This window comes from Phalacrocorax carbo, chromosome 28 (assembly GCF_963921805.1).
Source record: "Phalacrocorax carbo chromosome 28, bPhaCar2.1, whole genome shotgun sequence".
Classification (NCBI taxonomy): domain Eukaryota; kingdom Metazoa; phylum Chordata; class Aves; order Suliformes; family Phalacrocoracidae; genus Phalacrocorax; species Phalacrocorax carbo.
Genome location: NC_087540.1, coordinates 46114 through 72654, shown reverse-complemented (window position 1 = coordinate 72654; position 26541 = coordinate 46114). Strand labels below are relative to the sequence as shown.

Below are 26541 nucleotides of genomic sequence, written 5' to 3'. Positions count from 1 at the left end.
TGTAAATGGTGGTGCTGAATCACAGAATCACTAAGGTTGGAAAAGACCTCTAGGATCATCAAGTCCAAGCCCCGACCCAACACCACCATGTCTCCTAAACCATGCCCTGAAGGGCCACATCTGCACGTCTTTTAAATACCTCCAGGGATGGTGACTCCACCACCTCTCTGAGCAGCCTGTTCCAATGCCTGGCCGCTCTTGCAGTAAAGAAGCAGTTCCTAATCTCCGATCTAAACCTCCCCCGATGCAGCGTGAAGCCACCTCCCCTCGTTCTATCGCTAGCAATAGAAAGTGAAGGGGGGCCGGAACGTCAGTGCTGTAGCAGGAAGAACTAGGAGACGGGGGGCAGTGCTACAAGCACCCTTAAGGCAGGCCGTGGGTCCGCCAGGAGGGTGGGTGCGGGTTCAAGTACCCTTCTCAGTAGCAGGCTTATGGGCTTGGAAGGAGATGGCTCGAATGTATGGGGAAGACGCGGCAAAGGTGGCGAAGGTATTGGAAACTGTTGTGGAGAATCAGGACCCGGAGTGGAAGGAGATACAGGTGGTCTTGAATATGTTGTTGAGAGATGAGGAGCAGAGGCTGTTGCGGTTGAGGCTGGGGAAGAAGCAGAGAGGGTTCACGCTCAGGATGCACAGGCAGGAAGGCTGGAGGGTCATTCTTGCCACCACCGATCTGAATCGGCACCTGAGCAGTCAGGCACAAAGGTTATTGTGAACTGAATAGCAGAGGTTGATATTGTGAGGGGCCTCTAGGCAAGAATGCACTCAAGGACGTAATCTCTGCGAGCGTGACGGGGATGCAAACGACCTAGCAGCTGGCGCCAGTCGAAACCAAGGCAGAAGGAACTATGGACACCTCCATCTAGATAAGAGTCACAACACCCGGTGAAACCGACACACCTTGCCCCACGCTGTGACAAGATTACTTGATGGGCCACCTCATGACCATATGTGGAAGAAGGACTCAGAGTTCATGGAAAGGACAGAAAAAACACCCCTTCAGCAAAGCACTAGGGACCACCCGATACCTCTTGGGGGGCTTCTGAGGGGCTTAAAACGCACGGGTAATTAGGAAGCAAGTGTTAGAATTAGTTCCAGGAAAGCTAATGCATATGTATATAACCGAGCAAGCTAAGCTTTGTCTATCCCGCCTTGCGGTATGCACGCTAGGAGGAATTATCCCCTGTGCGTCTGGCACCGTAATAAAGAATGCCCGCTTCGTAATACTACACTGGTGTTACGGAGTTTTATTCCCGATTTCGGTCACAGCACGGCAGCCGGGCAGACTGCAGGGCAGGCTGTGGGGCGAGCAATAAGCCCTGGGCCAGCTCTTCGGGGCTCCCAGGGCCAGGCCTTGGGAGCCCTGCTTTCCTGGAAGTGGCTAAGGGGAAGTAGTGTATTAATTCCTTGTTTTGCTTTGCCTGTGAGCACAGCTTTGGCCTTACCTGTTATGCTGTCTTGATCTCAACGCACAAGTTTTCTCACTCTTACTCTTCCAAGCCTCTCCCCCATCCCTCCAGGGCAGAGAGGTCGAGCAACTTAGCAGCCTACTGGTGTTAAACCACAACATCCATACGAGGTAACTACAGCCTTTGATCCATGAAGTATCCCTAACCTCAAACACCGAGCTGGTGATCGGCTCAAGATTTGGTAACTATGGTATCCTAAAATCGATGCATGTGTAGCCAAAGCCTCATTTAGAGCAGCCTGGGGTGGCCTCATTTCTTGCGATTACCCAGAAATGGCCCCTATAGCAAACCTACCCTCAAATCAGAGGAAGATTCTGAACTGCATCAACAGAATCAGCCTAAGGCTGGTCCTAACCCATTGTGACGGATGTGCTCGACCCCTTGACCAGACTGGTGGTGTGTGGAATAATGGCTGGAGGTGACTTAGACACTGAGCTTATGTTTTTAGAGAAGGCACAGCGCTGAAGAAGCTTTCAGGGTGAAATGCAGCTGACGTGCGAGGAAGCCGTTCCGTGAAAGTTCCCTGGTAAGCTTAGATGTCAGCAATGCCAGGAGAACTTGGCGTACTGACTCTGAGAGGAGTTGTCCGGAGGGCGGAGCGGTGTGGGGGCATCGCGGCCGGGCTCTGTGATAAACGGGAACTCCAGGTACCATGGAGCTGGTACGCCGCACATTTGCGACCCTGGGCCAACGGTCCGTCACGCTTTTGACTAAATGCTGTCCTTTTGGTGAACTTTGCTCACTATAATATCATTCTAATACCAAAACACACCTCCATCCCAAAAGTTACCCGCCTCTCAGGTGCGGCCACCCCTCACTGGGCACGCGCTTTGAATTTTTCTAGCCTACATCTTTAAAAGCAAAGCGAGGAAATTTTACGCCAGCCATAATAAAGGGATGTATGACTAGAGTCACTCAAGCTCCACCTGAAAGATAAAGAATAGTATGAAATTTGTGAAGAGAAAGAGGGTGTCAGGGAAGATACCATCGCGTACCACTCTGACTTCTGGGACCAGTCGATGGGCTGAGCCTCTCTTAGCCCGCGGTGGGATGCCTTTGGGTAAGATTGGAAACCTCTGCAGAGTCACTTTAAATCTCTAACGTATTAGAGTTGCTTTGCTTCATAGTAGAGTTGCTTCATATTTGTTTAGCATACTTGTAGCCCAGCAGTGTACTCATATCCTCGGCATTTATGTGCGTCTTGTAACCAGCAATCTTATCACCGGTGACCCAAAGAACCTGTGTATCTGCCGCTTTAATAAATCGCACTATTCATTGATCTAGCCGTGACGGTTCTCACTGAACGTGAGCAGGCCGGGCATCTGCCAGATTAGTTACTGACAACAAATACTCTGATGAGTGGTTGCTTCTACAACCCTTAGAAAATAAACCGTCTGAGACTAAGACTGGACCTAGCCGCACCTAGACTCCTCTCGCAGGAGGAGTTTAGAACGCAAGGGGGCCCTGTCTGAACCCTGCCACTCCTCAGGCTCCTACTGTTAATGCAACAGTGGTGGTTTGGTGCAGGCTGCGGAGAAGGTAAAGGCCTGAGCCGTAGCCGGGCCCACCAACCCCTCTAGTTTCAATCTGTTCTCTAAAAACCCACGAAGCAGCAGACTGCCACCGTAGGGCATCAGTGCAAATGAGCTTGGAACAGCCATCACGTCACTGACACATCAAGAGCAGGTGCCTTGCCTAAGGATCATTTATCATTTATCAGGAAGAAAGCTGTGGGTACAAGGAGCCTCACGCATACCTTGTCCATCGCACGCGATTTGGCTACGAGCCAACCACTTTATCCCATGAATATGACAGCCTGAGTGAGCCGCCTTTGAGCTCTCCTGGTTAGGCAGCGTGGCTGTGTGGTGGTGATCTCCCCGTGAGCTGGGACACCTCTCAGGGTTGCCCCTCAAGGCAGAGAGACCTTTCACCAAGGGCAGAGATTTGGAAAGCAGCTGATATCGCACAAAACCTTGTAGTATGATGACTTTGATTTTGTCCTGGTAACTTTGACTGTGTGTTGAATTGATGCTAATGAAACGTTACGTAAACTTTGCATGTACAATCCCTTAGACATAAAACGTTGTCCAAGTCTGAGACTAAGATTGGACCTAGGCCACACCTAAGCTCCATCAGGAGTTTAGACAGCAAGGGGTTCTGCTCTGAACCTCGTGACTCAATGGGAGGGTCTTCCTTGCCCTTTTGCAGCCATGGTCTCTCTGTGAATCATTTTAACTCCAGCGTAACTCAGGTTTCCTTTATATGTTTCTTCCATGCAGTAATTAATAGAGTGAACTTGCCATCGAACTTTGAGAAGTCGCACTTTTACAACATCTTCTTCAAACCAATTTTGCTAATACCTTTGACGGTGATTCTTTAAGTCATCTAAAAACTCCATTCACAACGCCCATAGGGAACTCTCTTTTAATTATAAACTCAGTCTTTTATGTTACCGTAAATGTGGCTCTTGGGGTTTTTACAGCCTTTACTCATACGCAAATCCCAGCTCAAGTCCTATGGCCACCATAACCACAATCTCCATGCTATTGCTAAATTTCTGTCCTGCAGCAACTCTGTCCCTGACTTCTGACCTTTGGACTATTGAGCTGGGGTTTGCCGGATTGTCTGTGGCATGCACGTGCCCCAGCCTTGCAGGGCTGGTGAAATAGGTACTGGCATCCTCTAGGAACTCTCTTTGCCTTTTGGCCCACGGCCTTATTGACAGAGGTGGGGAACAATGGGTAAGGAACTGTATTTGGCAAAGTTTAGCACAGTCCTAGAGCTGAAAGGAGAACTGAGGAGTCCTGGCTCCCAGCACCTGCTCTAACTCCCTAAATTCCCCTCCCCTCCCATAGCTCTCCCTTTGTTTCCTTCCCCTTCCCACAGCTCCCCAGACCGAGCTCATCAGAATTGTCATTGATCCGTCTCTTTCGTGCCCAGCTTTCTTCACGCAGGGCTCTCAAAGACTAACCAAGTTTGGGTTTATAACCATTTCAATCATTCTCTAACTCCTGAAGCGACATCATGTATTGCCTTTCCAGGTATGGCTGGAGAGTCAATTGCAAGGGCAAAGACCCGAGTGCCGGTGTCAAGGGTTGCTAAATCACTCCAGAAGCAGCAGCTCTTTCCTCCGGATCACCAATGGTGAGGAGTGAGGGGGTGTGGAGTTGTCATGGTTTCAGCTGGGATAGAGTTAATTTTCTTCACTCTAGCTGGTATAGTGCTGTGCTTTGAAATTAGCATGGAAAAAAACCTGTTGAGATAACACACAGATGTTTAGGCTGTTGCTGGGCAGCGCTTATACTAGTCAAGGACATGTCTAGCCTCCCATGCTCTGCTGGGTGCAGAAGAAGCTGGGAGGGGAGGGGGCACAGCTAAGAGAGCGGATTCAAACTGACCAAAGGGATATTCCATCTCATGTAACGTCATGCCCAGTATGCTACCTGGGAGGGGCTGGCCAGGGGCGGGAGGGAGCAATCGCGGCTCGGGGACGGGCAGCGTCGGTCGGCGGGTGGTGAGCGGTTGTGTCGTTCGTGTTTCTGCGTTTTTTCCCTTTCCTTCCTTTTCCCTTTTATTATATTAACATTACTGTCATTATTATGTCATAACAGGGCTTCTTTTCTGTGGCTTAACCGTCTTAATCACCTGGGTCCAGCAGACAGAAGTTTTCATTCGGGGCATTTATCTCTGTGCCTCAAAGAAACCTGTAGCACTGATGACGCAGATACTTGTCTTCTTGCACCTTAGGGAAGGCTATACGTTCATGTAATACCTATAAACTGATGCTGCCCGACTCTGAGCCGCTATTGCTGCCTCTCTCCCCCGGCCAGCTCCTCCCAGTTAACACTCTGGGCATGATGTTGTGTGAAAAGGAATAGCCCTTTGGCCAGTTTGAATCTGCTCTCTTGGCTGTGCCCCCTCCCCTCCCGGCTTCCCGTGCACCCGGCAACAACTAAAGCATCAGTGTGTTATCAACGTTGTTTTCATACTGAGCCCAAAGCACAGCACTGTGCCAGCTGCAGTGAAGAAAATTACCCCAGATAAAACCATTACAGCGGAGCTGGCGAGGAGGCCCCGAGCGCAGCCCACGCCTCTCCCTGCTGCCCCTGGCAGCCCTGCGGCACCGAGCCGTTTCCCTTAAGCTGCCCCCCTGTCCCCTTCCACTCTCCTCCATTTGCAGGATGCTGGAGAGATCCCCCAGCCGCCCCAGGGTGGCCTGGGAGGAGGTGGGGGCTCCCCAGGAGAGCAACTTTTTCCATCCACCAATATCCCCAGGTCCTTCGTCTCAGGGCTTCTCTCCATCCGTTCATGTCTCAGTTTTTATTGATAGTGGGGATACTGGGGATTGCCCTGATCCAGGTGCAGGACCTTGCACTTGGCCTTGTTGAACTTTGTGAGGTTCACATGGGCCCCCTCCCCAAGCCAGTCTGGGCTTACACATGCCCAGACCCCAGCAGACCCCAGAGCAGGGCTCCCTGTGAAGCCTTGCATGGGATACAGCCAGGGCTGGTAAGGGGCCATGTGCTGGCAGGGGTGCCAAGGCAGGAGGGCTGTGGGATGATGGGGAATCAAGGTCTGTCATGGGGACCGTGCCAGGGGGAGTTTTCCCCACCCATCAGTCACAGGCATCACTCTGGGCACCCAAGAGACACCTGTGGAAGGATTTGCCAGGTGGACAGCTGTGGTAGGTTGACCTTGGATGGCCACCAGGTGCCCACCAAGCTGCTCTATCACTCCCCCTCCTCAGCATGGGATGAAAGGGTCAAGGCTACCAAGATGATCAGGGGCTGGAGCATCTCCCTTATGAGGAAAGGCTGAGAGACCGGGGTTTGTTCAGCCTGGAGAAGAGAAGGCTGAGGGGGGATCTCATCAATGCTTATGAATATCTGAAGGGTGGGTGTCAGGGGGATGGGCCGGGCTCTTTTCAGTGGTGCCCAACGACAGGCCAAGGGGCAACGGGCACAAGTTGGAACATGGGAAGTTCCACCTGAACATGAGGACAAACCCCTGCCCTGTGCGGGTGCCCGAGCAGGGGCACAGGCTGCCCAGAGAGGCTGTGGGGTCCCTTCCCTGGAGACATTCACCCCCCGCCTGGACGCGGCCCTGTGCCCCTGCTCTGGGGGCACCTTAGAGGCGGGTAACTTTTGGGATGGAGGTGTGTTTTGGTATTAGAATGATATTATAGTGAGCAAAGTTCACCAAAAGGACAGCATTTAGTCAAAAGCGTGACGGACCGTTGGCCCAGGGTCACAAATGTGCGGCGTACCAGCTCCATGGTACCTGGAGTTCCCGTTTATCACAGAGCCCGGCCGCGATGCCCCCACACCGCTCCGCCCTCCGGACAACTCCTCTCAGAGTCAGTACGCCAAGTTCTCCTGGCATTGCTGACATCTAAGCTTACCAGGGAACTTTCACGGAACGGCTTCCTCGCACGTCAGCTGCATTTCACCCTGAAAGCTTCTTCAGCGCTGTGCCTTCTCTAAAAACATAAGCTCAGTGTCTAAGTCACCTCCAGCCATTATTCCACACACCACCAGTCTGGTCAAGGGGTCGAGCACATCCGTCACAATGGGTTAGGACCAGCCTTAGGTTGATTCTGTTGATGCAGTTCAGAATCTTCCTATGATTTGAGGGTAGGTTTGCTATAGGGGCCATTTCTGGGTAATCGCAAGAAATGAGGCCACCCCAGGCTGCTCTAAATGAGGCTTTGGCTACACATGCATCGATTTTAGGATACCATAGTTACCAAATCTTGAGCCGATCACCAGCTCGGTGTTTGAGGTTAGGGATACTTCATGGATCAAAGGCTGTAGTTACCTCGTATGGATGTTGTGGTTTAACACCAGTAGGCTGCTAAGTTGCTCGACCTCTCTGCCCTGGAGGGATGGGGGAGAGGCTTGGAAGAGTAAGAGTGAGAAAACTTGTGCGTTGAGATCAAGACAGCATAACAGGTAAGGCCAAAGCTGTGCTCACAGGCAAAGCAAAACAAGGAATTAATACACTACTTCCCCTTAGCCACTTCCAGGAAAGCAGGGCTCCCAAGGCCTGGCCCTGGGAGCCCCGAAGAGCTGGCCCAGGGCTTATTGCTCGCCCCACAACCCGCCCTGCAGTCTGCCCGGCTGCCGTGGTGTGACCGAAATCGGGAATAAAACTCCGTAACACCAGTGTAGTATTACGAAGCGGGCATTCTTTATTACGGTGCCAGACGCACAGGGGATAATTCCTCCTAGCGTGCATACCGCAAGGCGGGATAGACAAAGCTTAGCTTGCTCGGTTATATACATATGCATTAGCTTTCCTGGAACTAATTCTAACACTTGCTTCCTAATTACCCGTGCGTTTTAAGCCCCTCAGAAGCCCCCCAAGAGGTATCGGGTGGTCCCTAGTGCTTTGCTGAAGGGGTGTTTTTTCTGTCCTTTCCATGAACTCTGAGTCCTTCTTCCACATATGGTCATGAGGTGGCCCATCAAGTAATCTTGTCACAGCGTGGGGCAAGGTGTGTCGGTTTCACCGGGTGTTGTGACTCTTATCTAGATGGAGGTGTCCATAGTTCCTTCTGCCTTGGTTTCGACTGGCGCCAGCTGCTAGGTCGTTTGCATCCCCGTCACGCTCGCAGAGATTACGTCCTTGAGTGCATTCTTGCCTAGAGGCCCCTCACAATATCAACCTCTGCTATTCAGTTCACAATAACCTTTGTGCCTGACTGCTCAGGTGCCGATTCAGATCGGTGGTGGCAAGAATGACCCTCCAGCCTTCCTGCCTGTGCATCCTGAGCGTGAACCCTCTCTGCTTCTTCCCCAGCCTCAACCGCAACAGCCTCTGCTCCTCATCTCTCAACAACATATTCAAGACCACCTGTATCTCCTTCCACTCCGGGTCATGATTCTCCACAACAGTTTCCAATACCTTCGCCACCTTTGCCGCGTCTTCCCCATACATTCGAGCCATCTCCTTCCAAGCCCATAAGCCTGCTACTGAGAAGGGTACTTGAACCCGCACCCACCCTCCTGGCGGACCCACGGCCTGCCTTAAGGGTGCTTGTAGCACTGCCCCCCGTCTCCTAGTTCTTCCTGCTACAGCACTGACGTTCCGGCCCCCCTTCACTTTCTATTGCTAGCGATAGAACGAGGGGAGATGGCTTCACGCTGCATCGGGGGAGGTTTAGATCGGAGATTAGGAACTGCTTCTTTACTGCAAGAGCGGCCAGGCATTGGAACAGGCTGCTCAGAGAGGTGGTGGAGTCACCATCCCTGGAGGTGTTTAAAAGACGTGCAGATGTGGCCCTTCAGGGCATGGTTTAGGAGACATGGTGGTGTTGGGTCGGGGCTTGGACTTGATGATCCTAGAGGTCTTTTCCAACCTTAGTGATTCTGTGATTCAGCACCACCATTTACACCCCCATATCCACTTGTCCAACTTCCCTGTTTCCACACTGATCGTTACCTCCCTGTAGACTTCCCTGTGCCGGAGCCACTAGTCATCCTACATCATCTTCCTCTTCCACCAGCTCCTTGTATTTTACACCTCCTTTTACCAATACTACATGCAGAACAACATCACGCGGGTGGGTGGTTTGTCCCAACATTGTTCTAAGGCCAAAACATTTGCATCCTTGGTAATCGATCCGCGATCTTTTCCCCTTTTCCAACCGCTGCTCTGCAACGTGAAAAACCAACCCGCGTATGGGATCTCATCCCATTTTCCTTCTCTTTTGCAAAACATCATCAACCGCACTATGGTATTATTGCATTATAATACATATTATTTTAATATAGTAGTATTATAGTATTATATTTCAAAGTATAGATCGGCGACCAATGATTACAATACTCAGTTAACTGCTTCCTTGTGAGGGGATCGAACCCACCCCCAGCCCCCTTCCAATGCCTCAGTCAACGCCCTAGAGGTGACTTCTTTAAGACGGTGCCTTTAGACGATTCCCCACCCATATTAAATGTGACTTCCAAAACAACTATCTGATCCGAACATGCAAAAATAAATCCATATTCTGATAACCACGCCAAAATTCAGAGACCAGTCAAGACAAGTGGCCAAAGTGGGGACTCAAACCCCATTCAGTGGGACTCTAACCCGCTTGGTCAACTTCGGGGACTCGAAGCTCTTTCCAAACCGGGCAGGGGACTCGGACCCCCCCAACAAGAAAACATCCTTGGCAAAATTCTTTTTCTCTTAATAACTGACCAAAACAGCTATTCCAAGCACCCGTACTTCAAACCCAATTATCACTACAATTTCCCATTAAACCACCTTTCCCCTCCTGCGCGGGCAGCCCTGTGGCTGGTACGTGAGGCATTCACGCCAGCAAGCGCCTCATTCCCTGACCTCGCCGGGCCTCGAAGCCAGCGGCGGGACTCGAACCCGCGGCCCTGGCTGGCGCTCCGGGCGCGCCCGTAGCAACGTGCTCGTCCGCTGGCACGCGGCCGCAGCGGGGCGGGGCCAGAGAAGGGGCGCTGCGGTGGTTGGCGGGGGGCCCTGCCTGTCCCCGCCTGGCGGGCGCCATTGGCTGAGAAGCCGGGAAGAGGGTGGGCGGGCGCCTGGGGGAGCTCCTGCAGAGCCCGCGCGGGCCGGCGGGCGGGGCCAGCCTCCCTCTTGTGAACTGAAGCCGGGCCCTTCGGCCTGCCCTGGGCTGGGGCCGCTTGCGGAGCCTCCGGGGGCGGCGGGAGGAGCGCTGACAGGCTGGGCCTCCCCTCTCTAGGTTCAGTCTTGGCAATGCTTCCCATCTTCCTCGTTTTTAAGAAAAAAATTGCATACAAGCTCTAACATTTTCCACACGCTCCCGAATTCCCCTCCCGCAGTGTGGAACGTCTTGAGCACCCCGCTTTGGAGACAAATCTTCTACAGTTCTACAGCCATCTCAATTGCCACATCTTTTAGATTTATTTGGTCTTCCTCCCCTTCTTCTTCTTTCTCACGTTTGACATTTTTCCTCTCTGGTTTCACCTGGGGCTCTCTGGTTGCGCCATCTTCCCATGAACCTGCACTCGATAAACGCAGGTGTACGCTGGGTTTCCCCAGTTGCTCTCCACAAGAAGTTTGACAGACGGAAAGGCTCTGGGAAGCGGCGCGTTCTGTGAAGAAGAGTGGGAAAAGGAAACGGGGGTGTTAAGAGCGGCAGTGCCATCACCCCGTCTTTGCACGCCGGCCCGGCTGGGGCTCGGTCTCCCTTCCCTCCGCCCCTTCCCGCTGCCCCTTGCTCTGTGCTGACAGTGAGGCCGGGGAGGCGCCCCTGCGCGTGGGGCACCTGGTGTGCAACCCCGCCGAGCTGCCGCTGCCTGCTGTGCCTGCTCTCCCCCTGGCAGGCGTGAGAGCGCCGCGGGAGAAGGGCCGTGCTGTGGTGGGAGGAGAGGACACTGTCCAGCCTGCCAGCAGGCCGCAGCATGGAGCGACGCTGCTGCCCGACGCCTCTCGCCACCAGGCCGCCCTGTTTCTCCACGGCACAAAGACCCTGTTTGCGTGGAGTGGGCGCGTGTGCAGCTGCCTCTGCTGAAGGCACCGGGCGCAGCCAGGGATCTCTCGGGACTCGTGCTCCTACGGGCCTGACCCTGCCCTTGCTACCCTCTTGCTACCACCACCGCGTGCTCCTCAGCCCTCCCAAGCCCGCAGGTCTCTCTATCGTTATGGTGGCCCGGGCCCCTCTGCCCAGGGAGAAAGCATGCGCGCCCTTCCTCCATGGACTTGCAGGCAAACCTGCTGTGCTCCCCGGCATCTCGTCCCCGTGCGTGGAGCGTACCTTCAGAGGGAAGGTCTGAATGGCCTCTTTCGCCACGTTGTACGTGAACGTCCCAAGGAGAGTTTCCTCTTCTCCGTCCGCATCCACTCCCTCAGGGGCAAAGCACAAGGAGAGCCGCTCAGAGTCATCCCGACAGAGAGGCAAGGTACGCGCTGGCTCAGCCCTGTTATCCACCCACCCTCTCCTGGGGCTCGAGCAGCAGCCTAGCACCGGCTATGGCGGAGCTCAGTCTCCGCTTTGAGATTTGGTCAAGAACCCAGAGGTGCTTGGCCAGAACAAACCTTAAGAGGGATGAAACCTCTTGAGCCCCTGAAGCGTCCCGCGAGGGCACTGCAGTGCTCGCGAGAGATCAGGACACAAGCCCCAGAAGATGCACAAAAGCAAGCAGGGCCCTGTCCTGGCTTTGCCCCAGGGCCAGATGCCCGCCAGAAGCGCCCAGCAGAGACTTACAAAGACAGCGACATCTCTGGGGGCGCTGATGACGGTCCCAGATGGAGACACGTCTTTGGAGATGTGCTGCACAGTGATGGCAGTCAGATGGACTCGTGCTGGCAACCTGATGACCACCTGGCCCTGATGCCCTTGGAAAGGCCAGCAGTTTCCTGGGGAAACATCCGCCTGCAACCAGAACGCGACAGCAATGAAGTGTGAGAGAGCACTGGGGCCAACACCACTGCCCGCGTAGCTCGAAGCATAGGCGCCGGCGTGTCTGTGGGGCCTATTTCAGCTTGAAAATGAGGCGCCTGTGAGGAAGTGCACAGAAGCAGGAGGCCCCCTGCCCTGCCTGACAAAGGGGGTCTCGGTATTAGGGAGCAGAGGAGAAGAGCGGTTACGAAAGCATCCTAGTCAGGCCCTCGCAGAAACACGTCCCTGCCCAGCGGCTCTGCAGGGCACCCGCCACCTCCCGCCTCCCGCCCGCAAAAAGGCACCGTTAGGGGTGAGTGTGGAACCAGGGTCGCCAGGGAGGAAGGCTTTCACCCAGCTGTGGCAGAGGACTGTGGGCAAGATGCAGCAGTTCACCGCTGTTCACCTCCCCAGGGCACCCACGGATCTCTAGCAAGCCCAGCCCTGTGTGAGAGCTTTGGTTTCCAGAACCTGAGCAGCACGGTGGGCTTGACCAGTACCACTGGCCTGAGGGGAGAGCCCCTGAGGTCAGTCCCCAACTTCTCGGGAAGGAAGGACACCTTCCCTGAAGATTTCTGCTACGATACCTGCAAAATAGTCTCAGGAGGCTTGGCAGCGCGGAAGAACCGTAAAGCCCAGCAGCTCCAATTCTCTTGGCAGTCGTAGGTCTCGGAAGTTCTCTGCGTGTCAATGGTGGCACCTGTAAGGAAGGGAGAGCAGATGACTGCTAGAGGCCGCAGACTAGGAGGGAGCTGGTGCTCAGGCAGTATTTGTGACGCCGCCGTCCATCTCCACGTCTGTCAGTCCTGTCCTCATCACCACGCTGGGGGCGGGGGGGTGCCCAGCTGCACAGAGCAATGACGGCAGCCCCATCCCTGGTGAGTGCTTCTCCCACAGCACCACGAGGAGAAGGTGGGAGGGCTCTGGGAGCCTGCAGGCGCCCACGAGCACGACAGCAGACCAAAGCTGAGGGCTTGGAGCACGAGCAGCAAAGGACAGCCCAGCCATTCCCTTTGCAAATGCAGCGCAGAGGAGCAGAGCCCCTCCATCAGCACAGGAAGACGTGCGGGGGCAGCGCCAGGGGCACCTGTGTGGAGGCCGAGGGCTTGACTGGGAGGGAGCCTGAGCGACCCACTCTGCCACAGCCTTGCTCTTGGACCCCGTGAAGGATTTAAGCTGCCCCATTTTGGAGAGCAGCGCCTGGAGCACGGGCTCCTTTGGGGAGTGCTAGGGGCAAGCGCAGGGCAAGGACTGGGCTGCTTGTGTCCATACCAGAGCTTTCCAGGGCCCAGTCAGACATCTCGACGTAGGCACCCAAAGCCTTCTTGGACGCTGCCTGGTTCACTTCCTGAGCTTCCTGGGAACGCCAGAAATCAACACAGAAAAGGACCACGTCAGCAGGCAGTGCAGCGTGGCTCCTAGCGCCCGCAGAGGCAAAGGGTCAGTGTCAGGAAGGCAAGGCAAGGCAAGCCTTGTCCACAGAGCTGCAAGATTCTCCTGCCGGCATGAGCCGTGAGGACTAGGAAGTTTATCTGTGGCCATGGCCATGGCCATGACCCCAAGGCGTGTTGATGTGGGTCCCCACACCACCGTCCACACCCGCTGTGCTCTCCATGTCAGCTGGGAGAGAGGCTCAGGCCCTGTAAGCCATGGCTGGTGCTGTACGTGTGCCTGGGTCCCACCACCGCCTCAGGAGCCTGCTCAGAGGAGCCAGAGGCACCGGCGCGCCTAGGAAAGGCTCTCAGGAGTCCTCTGCTGCCTGAAGCGGCCTTGTTACACTGGGGCTGGAGAGGGGCCTGTGCAGTGCAGAAGCTCACCCAGCAAGCCCCTGGGGCAAAGGCTGGGTTGCTGCAGTCAGCAGTCTGACCCCACCAAGAATCCTGAAGAAAATGTTCTCAGGGGTTCTGCCCAGCCAAGCCTCCTTCCCCAAAATGCAGGATCACCTTCAAACTGCGGATCTGTGCCCTCAGCTGAGCCACCTCCTCCAGCAGAAAGCGTGTCTTTTGGGTCTCCTCCACCACCAAAACGGGCAAGTTCCTGCACGACAGGAAAGCCGATCTGGTCAGAGAGCGGCCCATCGCCTCTGGGGAGCGTCTGAGCTCAGCAAGAGGAGAGAGAGACACGTGTGCTTCCCCTGCTTTGCCAGTGCTTCCCTTCCGCACCAGGCTGAGCAAAAGGCAAAGGCAGGAGGGAAGTACGGGAGCCCTGGCTGTTAGGAAAGCGAGCGCAGGTAGCACGAGGTCGGCTGATGCTTCTGCACAGAACCAGTTCCAGCTCAGGAAACCTCTCTTACCACAGCATCTTCAGGTTTGCCGACGACACGCGTGTCAGCTCCTGGGAGGGAAAAATGCTCCATTACGGCATTCGCTACCAGAGTTGCCGGGGCTTCCCAGGAGAGGCTTCCCCAGGAAGGCACAAGCTGCCGCTTCTTTGGGTCAGCCTGCGTGGCAGCAGCACAGCCTGTGATTCCTCCAGCCGCTGCCAGCAACGCGTCACTGACCTCTATCAGTCCCTTTGCCTGCGTTGTCCACACCGGCAGCGAGGTCGCGCAGTAAGCACCAGCTGCAATTCACATCACCGAGAGACGGCTATTTTAGCGGAGTTGCTAGCCATCCCCCTGCAGCTGCGTTGTCGCCTGCCTGGTGCCCTGGGGCTGGGCAGCAGGTGAGCCGAGGAGGTGGGGAACGTGGGGTGCAGAGAGAGGACGCGCCTCTGACCGGGAGCCATCAGCCCAGGCTGGAGGGGACTGCGTAGCCGTGGCCTTCAGGTGTGCTCGGTGCCCCAGAGCTACTCCCCATTTCCCCTCACTGCTTCGGCGAGCACCGAGGCTGGGCTGCATGGGCTAGGAGAGGTACCTCTCCATGGGTCCCCCTGCACGGCCCCTCCCGTCTGGGAATCCCCAGCTCAGGCTTGGAAAGAGCTACGCCCTTCTCTCGCAGACTTGCAGACTAAGCAAGCCATTTGGCCCAGTGGCCAGAGCAGCAGCACGGCTGGGAGGCTACCAGTCTTACCGGTAGTCCAAACGCCAGTGCCAGTCAAGGACCTCCTCAGGACGCACCCGCACCACGGGCGTTTCACACACACTGGCCCAAAAGGAAAGCTGGCATCCAGCACAGCCAGGCTGTGTTTGCTCATGAAAACTCACCCAGAGCCACTGGGAGCCACAGGAAGAAGACTTTCAGCAACCTCTTGCTCCGCGGGGCCATCTTTTGCCTGGAAAAGAGGGAGTCCTGTGGCTGTCAGTGCTGCAAGTCTTGGGCAAACCCCCTCACCCGTGGATTTCCCTCTTCAGGCCCTAAAGCCATTGCTTCGCAAGCCTGCTGCTGACAGAGAGCTGACAGATTGGCGCCCAGCACGACCACGATTTCTGTCCACGCCGTTCAACGCTGCCGGCAGATCTTCCCCAAACGAAGGGCTCCAGGAGCACCTTCCGAAAGGGAATGAAAATCATGCAGGGAAGTAGAGAGGTTGAGCAAATGAAGACTGCTTTTCAGTAGTCCTTCTGGGGTGGACCTTGCTCCCTCTCTTTGGCTGAGAGAGCAGGCCGGTTCTCACTTGCAGTCACACAGATTGCTCTTAGGGGTGTTTCTCCACGCAGCTGGGAAGCGCAGGGGCCTGGTCTGGCTTTCCTTCCAGACCTGTGTGGTCTCTTGCCAGAGCTGGGGAAGACCCTTGCCCTGCGGAGGCTCGGCTCTGCTCCCGAGCTTCTGGCTACACGGCCGTTTGTCCTACTACATCTCCGGGAGGGTTTTGGGGCGCCGCCAAATGTGTGGGAGTGGGGCTGCCGAGGGGCTTTGCTCTTGGCTCTCCCCGAGAACGGGCACCGCACAAGCTTTGGCGCCCGAGCGGGAGCCCCGGGCTGCTGGCTGGGGAACACCCTCTGCTCTCCCCCTTGCTTGGGGGAAGGGACATCCCCCTTCTCCCCCCGCCCCCCACCACGGCAGAAACAGGTAGTACGTACCTGGCAAAGATGCGTGTGCTCAGCAGGTGTCTCCACAGGGAGACAAGGGCACCTGCCAGATGCCAAGCCAGGCTGAGGACCGCCCCTGGGCAAAAAAGCCAGAGAAAAGTTAGGCCTGTCTCTTGAGGTCTCTTCTCTAGGATGCCCAGCCACACGTGTTTGAGCTCCCTGCGGGAAGGCGGGCACCCAGTCCTACGCACTCCCTCCCTCCCTGGGGCAGCCTGCACTTCTCCTGCCCCTCGTGACATTTGGCCAGAGCTCTGGCACAGCGCAGCTCTCCAAGTTCACCCCAGGGGACGTCACAGCAAGCAGCAGTGCTGAGCTTACTTGCAATTCCTGTGGCCTTGCTGCACCACTTGGCAGGCCCTTGCGTGGCAGAGCAGGGAGCCGAGGTGGAAGGGACCGTCACCAGCTCCACCTCCACGCACAGGTTCCTGTGGGAAGAAAAAGACAAATGCCGGTTGCCCACCATCCCCACGCCACGGGAGCCGAGGCGGGCAGGAGCAGCCTGAGGAGAGGCCCTTGACAGAGGACGGGCTGTCCCAGCCCACCCGGCAGCACAGCACTATTCTGAGCCCGTCACTCCCTGCTCCCTGCCACCAACTGCCCCTTCGCAGACACCTCTCGGTGGCCGTTTGGGGAGAGGGCACAGGCTGCTGCCCCCCACCGTGGAACCCCCCCTCCTCCCTGGTCACTGGCGTTCTCCCGACCCCTCTCCTCCCCGCACAGCTGCCCCACCTCAGCCACGCAGGACCCAGCCTCAGCATCCAGAGGGGGAGCAGCGTCAGGTCCCAGGGCCTTGGCCTCCCTGCGCAGCAACATCTGCCTGCGCAGCAACATCTGCCTGCGCAGCAGGGCTGGGCTCTGGATCCTGCAGCATGAGGCTACCCCCTCCCCAAAGGCCCCTGCTGCACACTGGATTTTGGCCGGGAGGGAGAGCCAGCCTTTCAGCCAAGACCCATCCCCGCAGGAGGGGGGCTTTGCAAGCCACAGGGCTCCTCTTCAGAAAACCTCTGTCGGCGTCCCCATGCTGCTCCACACCCCAGTGACCGTGTTAGGCCATGTCCTTGCTACCCCCCACAACCTGACGCCCCAGGCAGGAGCAGCCCACTTCGTACCCGCTGGCCTGGCAGCAGCTCGGCCCCGCTGCCTCCCCTGCCAGCTCTTGTCTGGCATTAATCCCAACGGAGCCTTTGGAGGCCCCTTGGTGTCTTCCCTGGGGGGCCTTTCTCCTCGCCATCTCTGGGCCAAGGCAGGCTCCCCGCTCAGCTCTTCCCCCTCAGCCCCAGCAAGCGTGGCCTGCCCAGGCAAAACCAGCTCCAGCAGCAGCCACGCGCCGCCTCTCAGCAGGAGCGCACCTGCCCGGGCAACAGCCACACGCATCTGTGGGCTCCTGCCCCACGCGCCACAGGGCTGTGCGGGTGGCCAGCTCTGAGCTCACAGTGGCGGCTCTGACGTCACACTGGGGCTCCCCAGGGCTGAGCCGGGAGGGGCAGAGCGGCTGCTGCCGTCCCAGGCGCTGGGAGCCCGTGCCTGCGGGCGCGCTGAACCCTGCCACGCTCCCGTGCCAGGCGGCTGCCTGGCCTGGCCTGGCCTGCCGGGCAGGGTTCCATCTCTCCTGGGCACCCCCGGGAAACCGGGAAGGGTGCTGGAAAGGGGGCTTTGCTCTTGCCCCACGAGACAGCCGCTTCCAGCAGCGGTTCTCCTCTCGGAACCCTTTTGTGGGCCAAGAAGAAAAAGGGCCAGTAGACCAGAATGTGCTGTCAGGCGCCCAGCGGTACATCTGGTTAACAAGGGCTGTTTGTTTCCTTGCCCCTGCTGGTTCTGCCTGGGACATCCCAAATCCAACAAAAGTGGGACAAGGCTGCTGATGACCTTGTCAGCTCCACAGCCACTGCCAGGATGGCTAGCCCTGCTCCTCAGCCATGGGCAGCTCTTCCGTCTTTACCATGGTAAAGGCCTGTGGCAGTGACCTGCTCCCAGCACTGACCAGTCCCTCAGCAGGCCCCGTGCTCCACCAGACTCACTCTGGCCAGCCCTCGAAGGTGGAGACGGTGAAAAGCCACATCATGGCTGAGAAGACGTTGTCAAAGTGGAAGTTGCTGTGCAACCAGACACGCTTCTCTAGCTCAATCCGTGTGGGGTCCCCGTCCACGTAGTTGACGAAATAACCCCTGCGGCAGAAGGGTTGCAGCGGTCACCAGGCAGGGCCACTGTCAGCCCACCCGCTGCAGCACTGGCCCAGGGCTCCTTGGTCCCTGGGAGTGGGAGATTGCCCTGTGCTTGTTTCTGATTTGGTGAGGGAGAACAGCATGAGACCTCAGCTCCACTTTTTGGATGCAGCATCCCCATGCAGGAACACAAATGGCCCCCTCCCATCCCTGGCCCCTGCTCTGCTGGGGCTGAGCTGCAGACAGCTCTTACCTGCACTCCTTCTCCGTCACCTTGGATGGATCTGTGCATCTATAGAACTTGCCCTGCATTTTCCAGAGATCAGAAGAGGCTACGATTTTGCTGTGACTTGAGAAGCCCTGGGGAGTTCTGACTTTTTCACAGCCCACAGTCAGTCCCTACGCTGCCTCTGTGCTAACTCTGGCCCCTGCCTCTCACCACCGCTGGCTTCCCTGCTTTGCATGCCAATGCAACCCAGTTCACAGGGTGTTGCAGGAGCCATGGCAGACCTTGGGGTCAATCCCAGGCTGAGACAAGTAAATGTTGCCTAGTGTTGGGAACAAATCTTCCAGAGCCCTGAGCTGAGACCTACCTAGTTCATCCTATCTGGGAGCCAACTATTTGGAAAATAGGGAAGAAAGCGGTAACCCTAGAATTAACTAAAAATTAAGGTATGCTGACAAGTCTGCTCAGCCTGCAGGGTGTCCTGAAAGCTCTCCCCATGCCAGCCGGGAATTTAAGCTCAATTATTAGAACAAAGCTGAGCTCAGCCAGAGCCAGCTCTGCCTTGGAACAGCCAAGGCCCCAAGAGCAAGAGCGGTGCTGTGAAAAAAGGAAACAGTTTGCATCCAAAGCGCAGGGGAAGTCAGAAGCACTTGCTGCCTTCAAAAGGGGAAACTGAGGCACTAAGTGGGGTGAGGCAGCCAGACCCCTTACATGTGCTGTCTGGACCTGACAGTATCCTGGGTGTTTCCTGCCCTCCTCCCACTGCAGGGTCTTCTGCCAGGAGGTCTAGTGCAGGCAGGTCTTCTTGCGGAGCACAGATAGTACAGCCTGTGCTGACCTCAACACTGGGAGACACCATCCCCAAGGGCTATGTCTAGGATACACCTGAGCAGAACATCTCTCCTGCCCTCCTTAGACACGCCTCACCTTGAAGAGCTGGACCCCGATGCAGGCAAACATGAACTGCAGCAACGTTGTGATGACCACAACGTTACCGATAGTCTTGATGGCCATGAACACGCACTGGACCACGTGCTGCAGAGGTCGATGATAGTGCACACATGAGCATGCCTGCTGCAAGCCCCTGCTGCGTGTCCCACACCCTATCACCGCACAGATGGGCCCCAGGAAGAGCGGAAGCCTGCTGCGAGCAGTGGGATGGGGCGGACCCCTTCCACGGATGGGGAGTGGGAACTGGTTTCCTGGCACCGCAAACCCCACAGGGCATGATTCATGCCACATAACCTCTCATGAGGACTCCCACGGACCAAGCACCCCAGCCTCAGGCTCCCTCTTACCTTCAGCCCCTTTGCCCTGTTAATGGCTCGCAGAGGCCTCAGTACCCTCAGCACCCGGAGAATCTTCACCACTGAGATGGCACTGGACCTGAGGAGGAAGGCAGAGCTGCGATGGGGCGATCCCCCTGCCCAGGCCAGCCTGGCACAGCCCCACCAAGCAGCCATGGAGGCCAGGCTGGGACCGGGGGTGAGGCGCAAGGGATGGCCGAGACACGCATAAATCACTAAGCCACCACCCCACATAAGGCCAAGAGACACAGGCAGCTGGAGAAAGCAGCTCCAAGTTGAATTCCTACCCAGATCTTCCCTTTTGACACTCAAGAAGTTTGCCTCCCTGCATCCCAGTTGTCTGTGCCCTGTCCCCCTAAGCATGACTTCATGGACACTAACACATGGGCTAATGTCCAGCCCGTGGGCTGGCTGCTCCTTCTCTATCCAGCACAGAGAGCTGCAGCACCCCATCTGCCCTGCCAGGCTAAACAGACCAGTGCCCACCCTGCGAAGTGTGGAGGTGCTTACTCGATTCCCATGGAGATGAGGGAGACAGCGACCACCAGCAAATCGAGGATATTGAAAGAGTTCCTGCAGAAGGAGCCTTTGTGCAGGAAAGCACCATAGGCTGTCATCTGGGGAGCAGAAGGAGTTAGGAGAGAGGCCAGGCAGGGCTTGGGGACATGGTCCCTCCACAGCCCTGGGGCGGACAAGGCATGAGGGGCTTCTCACAGCTCCATGGCCTGGGCGCCCTATCCTGCTCAGGCCTCTGCCTCTGCGGCCAGGCAGGAAGCTGAATCCTCTATACCGTACTGGCCGGAGACAAAACACTTCCCAGTCATTCAGAGGTCATAAAGAGGAGAAGAGTAAAGAGCCTTGGAGCGGGAGCAACATGCAGCAGCTGCTTGAATTACTGTTTTACTCCACAGACTTCCATTGCTTCCTCTTTCTCAAAGTTTTTGTTAAGGGCATGTCAGAACTGAAATGCTGGTGCCATGGCCCATCTGTCCCTGTGCCACAGCACAGCTGACTTGGCTGCCTGACCTCACTGGAGGGGACACGTGGCCGCTGGGGCAGGTGATGCACCACCTAGACTGCATGAACTCTGGGGACACGAGGATCAGCCAGCACGTTCGCCTCACTGGGACCTCAAGCTTGTGCTGAAAGAGCATGAATGCCCATGGCCAGACCAGTCTATACCCATGTGCTGGGTCACGCACACAGCCAGGACCACGGGGCAGAGGGACTCACCTTCAAGATTATTTCAACTGTGAAGACAGGTGAAACCAATGTCAAAGTATCCAAGAATCTGGGGACAGAAGCACCAGAGCCAGATGAGATTTGGGTGACATGAAATGCTCCAGTGTGTTCAAACAACCTGGCACTGTGGTTTTGCCCCCCACTCTGTGGACTGGGGAGCCCATCTAGCTCAACAGAGCCTGCAAACCCAGTGCCAAGAAGAATCCTGAACTTTCCTCAGCTTTGCTGATTCTCCCCAGTGCCTGACCCAGCCTGCAGCCTGGGACCACGCTCTCCGTTTCCAAGTGAGCGAGGTTTGACCTGATTCACTCGAAAGCATCTGATGCCCCAAAACACTGAGTGCCCTGGGAAGACCCCCCAGTCCCTGCCAGACACTGCACGGGTGCAGAACCATTTGTGCCTTGTGTGGCTAGACCTGTGGCTCCCACTGCTCCATGCCAGCAGCATTTCAGGGTGCTGCACACACCAGAGGTCCAGACTGGAGTCTCACAGGACATCGCTATCCCCAGTAAGCCTTGAACCAAGGTAATCTCGCACTCCCTGTCAGGTGGATCTCTTCACCCAGAAGTAAACTGAGACATGGAGGAGTAAAAACTTGTCCCAGCTGTGCCCTGAACGGACAACAGAACCAGGCTCTCCTCCCAGAGTGTATTGCCCTTGCAGAGACAGGCGTGAAATCACAGCTACCTGCCTAGGCAAGATATCTGGCAAGCGGATCTCTGCCTACCTGGGAGCTGGGTGTCTCCATGAGGTCTCCCCCACCCATCCCAACCCTTCACAGCTACTTGGTCACCTGGTTGCGGAAGGACTCGGCCCGGATGGGATCCTCAGCTGCCAGCGAGATGCTGCTGAGCAGAATGAAGAGCAGAATGAAGTTGGTGAACCAGGTGGCATTGACAATTCTGTGGCACAGCATCCGAAACCTGCCAGGGACAGAAATGGCATGAGAGGCTGTGAGGGGCCAGAGGGCCATGGTAGCCTGCAAGAGGGTTATGGCTAAACCTTGAGGACAGGAAGGCCCAAGGCATGAAGGGATGTCTGTGCCAGCCCTTCCACAGAGAAGACCTTTCCCAGTGAGCTGGCTCCCTTCAGAGCCAGCTGTTACACACCAGCAGGACCCCACTGGGAAGGGTCAGTGCCAGAAGTACCTGGGCCAGGCCTGGCTCCACAAGGCAGGGAGAAGGGTCAGTGCCTACTTATTGGTTGGGCTGAAGATGAAGAAGGAGCTGGCTTCAGGCATGGGCACGGCCTTCTCTTTCAGCTGTAGTTCTGCGAGTGGATGTGGCCGAGGACTCAGGGGGATTTCAGGCTCATCTTCCTCATCATCACCTGCAGGGTGGCCACGAGGAGGGAAAAGGAAAGAATCCCCCAGAGACAGAGAGGGAATGTGACCTTATGGACAATCCTCTGATCCTGTGATCCTTATTTGGCATCTGTGCCAGAAGGACCTCAGTACTCCGAGGCAGGCAGAGGGTCACCACATCCTTTGCTCCTCACACAGCCAGGGTGCTGGAACCGTCCCTCCCTAGTGCCTCCCCAGCTTTCCCTGACAGGGACATGTCTTACCTGGGAAGTCTGCAGAAGGGTAGGGGTCTTTGATCTCATTGACATGGGATTCAAATTCGTCCACTTTCAAATGAAACAAGGGAGAGACGGAGAGGAGGACATGCAACCGCCTGTGCCAGTATTGCTGCCAAATGTTGCATGTTGGCCAGACCCTGTCATCTTGGAATTCCGTCATGTGGGCAAGCAGCGTCTCTGCATTTGCCCTGTACAGCACCCAGCACATGGAGTCCTGGCAGGGTGAGGGGAAACACCTCAGGGATGCTGCAGTCTGAGCAAAGAGCAATACCGAGAGGATGGGACAGGGGAACGTGTGCTGGCCAAGAACCTGGGGCCAGGCACCTATACCATGGGTGGAATAAGACATGGGGTGACTCCTGGGTGAGTTCCCATGGGCATCTCTGGAAAATGAACAGGGAAGTAGCTGCTGGCCAGATGCTTATAAGAGGCAGCTCGGCACACAGTCAGCACAGCTGTATAGAGGGTTTTGCATTCAGGGGCTGCTGGTGTGGACGTAACGGAGGTATGGAGTGCTGCTGACCTGCTCTGCTCCCCTCCACACTGGTGTGCACCAGTGCCCATCTCAACCACTGACAACTGGCTGTGGCAAAGGAAATGAATCAGAGGAAGAGAATCCCCAGCAATGGACCTTTTTCACCAGGCAACATGTCCTGCCTGGGCCCAGAGAACCCCCATCACCAGAGGATGCTACAGTGAGGAGCGATTCTGGCCCAGAAGAGTCCAGATGCAGGCTGGCTCCAGGACTTTGTCAGTTCTGGATAGTGGGAGGAGAAGCCTGGTCCCCCACCAGGAGCTCCCCAAGGCTCAGCCCCACCAGCACTGACCTTGGCTGTTGTGGGAATCCCTTCTCCCTTCATTTTCTGCTCAAGCTTCTTTGCCAGCATCTGCTTGCCATCTTCAGATTTCTCTGGGTAACCTCTGAATGGAGAAGAGGGGAGAGCAGGAACTGAACTCTGGGCAGGGTCACGGGTAATGCTGTTCTGTGCCCTTGCACCAAAGCACCTGATCTGGGAGCTCCTGCTGCCAGGGACGGCAGCACTCACCTGGACATCTTCCGCCGCTTGCGTTCCTCTGCTTTGGCCTTCTGGGCTAAGGTCAGGCTCTCGGCCTCAGCCAGGTTATCAACTGCAATGGCCAGGAAGACATTGAGGAGGATATCTGGAGGGACAGCGCTAAGGGCATTAACTCGGTTCATGTTTGGAGGATGTGGCCAGAGCTGCCCATGGTCTCCAGGGTGCCCTGAGAAACCTTCCTGGAGTTGAGCCCTTGAGACAACCCTGGCTGGTGATCCCTAACCCTGCACCCATCCTTGCGAGTACTGAGCTCTGGGCTGGCCGCCCTCTCTCTGCCTTAGCTCAGTCCATCCAGCTCAGTCCCGTTACTGCATCGACCGATGGCTGAATCTATGCCTGCCGGTCATCCAGACCTGCCCCGTGGGGTGCTTTCCTCCAGACCCCGGACCTCAGCCACTACCAGTGCCAGCCCTGAAGCCTGTGGTATGTTCCCCTGCTGTTCAGGACTGAAAAGCTTAAGGCAAGCACTGAAAAGCTTAAGGAGGCTCCCCTTCCCCCCCTGCATAGCCCCGTTTAGCTGATGCTATGGGGCTGGGTACAGGGAGCCTGGGCCTGGCTTCGCAGGCAGAGGATACAGTTCCCACAAACAAAGAGGATGATAAAGTAGATGCAGACCAGCATGCCAGGAAAGGATGGGCCCCACAGCCCATGGTCCCATCGTACATGATTGAATTCCAGTCCTCTCCAGACAGGATCTCTGAGCAGAGCACAAACAGGACTCCAGACCCAGAGCGGGTACTGTGACTGCATGTATAAATACGTGTGGCTGTACTGCGTGAGTGCAGGCAATGTGCGTTTGTGTGTACTATGCACGTACAGGTGTAAATGTACACGCTTGTGCTGGTTCTGGCTGAGAAGGGGTTAATTCTCCTCACCGGGGGGGGCGGCTGCCTTTCCGGCTTCCCGCGCTCTGCCGCGTAGCGGGGGGCTGGGAGGGGCGGGGCCGTGGTGGGGGCGGCTGACCCCGACTGGCCAATGGCAGGTTCATTCCATACCATGTGACACCATGACCAATATATTGAGGTGGGGGCAGTTGCAGTGCCAGCGCGGAGGCGGCGCGGCGTCGGGTCGGCGGGCGGCGCGCGGCTGCGGCGCGGGCAGTTTGTTCTGGCGGTTCGTTCCCCCTCTCCCCTCCCTTTCCCCCCCCTCCCCCGGGGCTTTGTGCCTCTCGTTGTTCTCCTTTACATTGCATTTCTGTTGTTGTTTCTTTTAATTTTAATTGTTAAACTGTTCTTATCCCAACCCTCGAGCGTTACCCTTGTGATTCTCTGCCCCATCTACCGGTGGGGGAGTGAGCGAGCGACTGTGTGGGGCTGAGCTGCCGCTAAACCACGACAGACTTGAATTTTAGCTGGCGACTGTAAGATTCCAGCTGACTGTAGGGACGGAAAGTTAAAGTTGTTAGCGTTTTTCAGGGTTGGCCCGAGAATATTCCTTCATTTCAGCTGTTTCTTCTATTATGCTCTTTATAATAAATTCTCAGCTCCTGTTTTTACAGGTGACATGAGCTAGGAGTCAAAACATAAAGCCAGCTGGGGCCCAAGACCAGCACTGTTGTGTTCATATGACATTGTGTCCCAGGAGCGAACTGGCTCACGTCAGTGCTACCTCAGAAATCTTTGTATTCGCTACTCAGACCTCGGTTTTTCCTCACTGTGCAGTTTGCGTCTAATCGCAGAATGTCCTGAGCTGGAAGAGACGCACAAGGACCGTCAAGTCCAGCTCCCGTCCCGGCACAGGACAAGCCCAAATTCGCACCGTGCCTCTGAGGGCGTTGTCCAAGTGCTGCTTGAATATCGCCAGGCTGGTGCCGTGACGGCCTCCCTGGGCAGCCTGTTCCAGGGCTCCACCACCCTCTGGGGGAAGAACCAGTTCTTCTCCTTACCTATACACTTTATTGCCCAGTTCTCAGCGGCTTCTGAGGTGGGATGTTTGCTTTGATCAGTCTCTCAGCTCTCCTCAAGGAAATAGTGGTAAAACAAGTGCTTCTCTATCTCTCAGTTCCCGACTCTGGCCATCAAATTCTGTTTTGCCAAGCTCACGTAGTTCGTTCTTGTGGCTCAGCGGAGAATTCCAAAAGGAGCATTTTCTTCAGGATATCACTGCATTGATGTTAAGGAGTTTTGTTCCTGATTTCGGTGACACTGCGGCAGCCGGGCAGATGGCAGGCCCGGGTTGCGGGTCGAGCAACAAGCCTTGGGCCAGCTCTTCGGGGCTCCCAGGCTTCGGAGCTCCTCCCTTACTGTCCCGGTAGTGGGGCCGCAGGGGCGGAGGGAACAATTTGGCCTAGCACCTTCCCGGCACCCAGGCTGTTGCCAAGTTTCTGTCGAACGGGTGTCGAGAGCCTGTCGGAAACCCCGTTCCTCCGCCCGTGCGCGTCCCCGTTCTAGATCTCGCTGCTCTCTGTTGGGGGTCCTTCTGTGTCACATCGGTTACTGTCGGCGGGGAATTTTTGAGCGTTTCGCCCCTGGTTGTTCTGTTCTGCCCTTGCCAATTTGAGCTCCCTGACCCGTGTTCCCTTCTGACGGACCACCGCCTCTGGGCTTCCCAGAAAGGCTGTCTGGTTCCACAGCCCTTGGGGTGCTGCCGTCATGGGCTCCACCATCTAACGCTAAGGCCAGGCTCTTCGCTCCCACAGGCGCTGCATTTTGCAAGCCTTTGTTTCTCCGTCCTGCAGTTGCTGTCATGGACATGGCGTCCTGGGGTATAGCGCCTTCTCCATCAAGGACGTCCCAGGCAGCCACGTTCTCTGTTGACTCGGAAAGCCCGTCTGGAGCATTCCAGGGACAGGAACCGCTCCCACAGGAACCCCCTTCCAGAGCTGGATGAGGGAAGCCCGTCCCTACCCAGAGGATCACGCCCAAATGCCGCCCTGACCCGTGAGTGCGAGAGCTGCCCAGCCTGCCGCCAGCCCCTCAGGCACCCTTTGCTGCCAGGGCCCTCCTGCCATCAACGGCACTGGCAGCTCTGCTGCCTGGACGGCCCGCTGCGCTGGCGGGTCCATGGGCCCAGGCAAGCCTGGGGCTGCCCAGGGGGAAGCGGGCGCCTTGTGCTCCCCTGCTAAAGCGGCTGGCATGGCTGTGTAGCTGGAGCCCCGCACTGCCCCAGCACGGCTTGGCCCTGCACCGGCGTGG

General features: G+C 56.5%; 3 protein-coding genes across 3 annotated transcripts in view; 1 reads left to right on the top strand and 2 right to left on the bottom strand.

Moving 5' to 3' along the window:
- The window catches only part of LOC135317963 (voltage-dependent L-type calcium channel subunit alpha-1S-like), a 52453-nt gene that overhangs the window by 15821 nt on the left and 10091 nt on the right, over positions 1 to 26541 (top strand).
- LOC135318033 (SUN domain-containing protein 5-like) lies at positions 7636 to 17405 on the bottom strand. The gene is made up of 12 exons (XM_064474852.1): positions 16923 to 17405; positions 16132 to 16238; positions 15805 to 15889; positions 14989 to 15056; positions 14344 to 14405; positions 14137 to 14177; positions 13787 to 13880; positions 13116 to 13200; positions 12431 to 12543; positions 11670 to 11837; positions 11220 to 11309; positions 7636 to 10557 (listed from the first exon to the last, which is right to left on the bottom strand). The coding sequence occupies exons 1-12, from the start codon at positions 17042 to 17044 to the stop codon at positions 10426 to 10428; spliced, it is 1167 nt and encodes a 388-aa protein (XP_064330922.1). The 5' UTR covers positions 17045 to 17405; the 3' UTR covers positions 7636 to 10425.
- Positions 17828 to 26012, bottom strand: LOC135318173 (voltage-dependent L-type calcium channel subunit alpha-1S-like). Its single transcript, XM_064475069.1, is given in 15 exon segments — positions 17828 to 17978; positions 18229 to 18281; positions 19129 to 19236; positions 19500 to 19587; positions 20019 to 20125; positions 20742 to 20769; positions 20771 to 20799; positions 21544 to 21673; positions 21947 to 22079; positions 22317 to 22379; positions 23149 to 23252; positions 23378 to 23492; positions 23983 to 24051; positions 24054 to 24104; positions 25844 to 26012. Coding segments are annotated over 15 exon segments (1398 nt in total).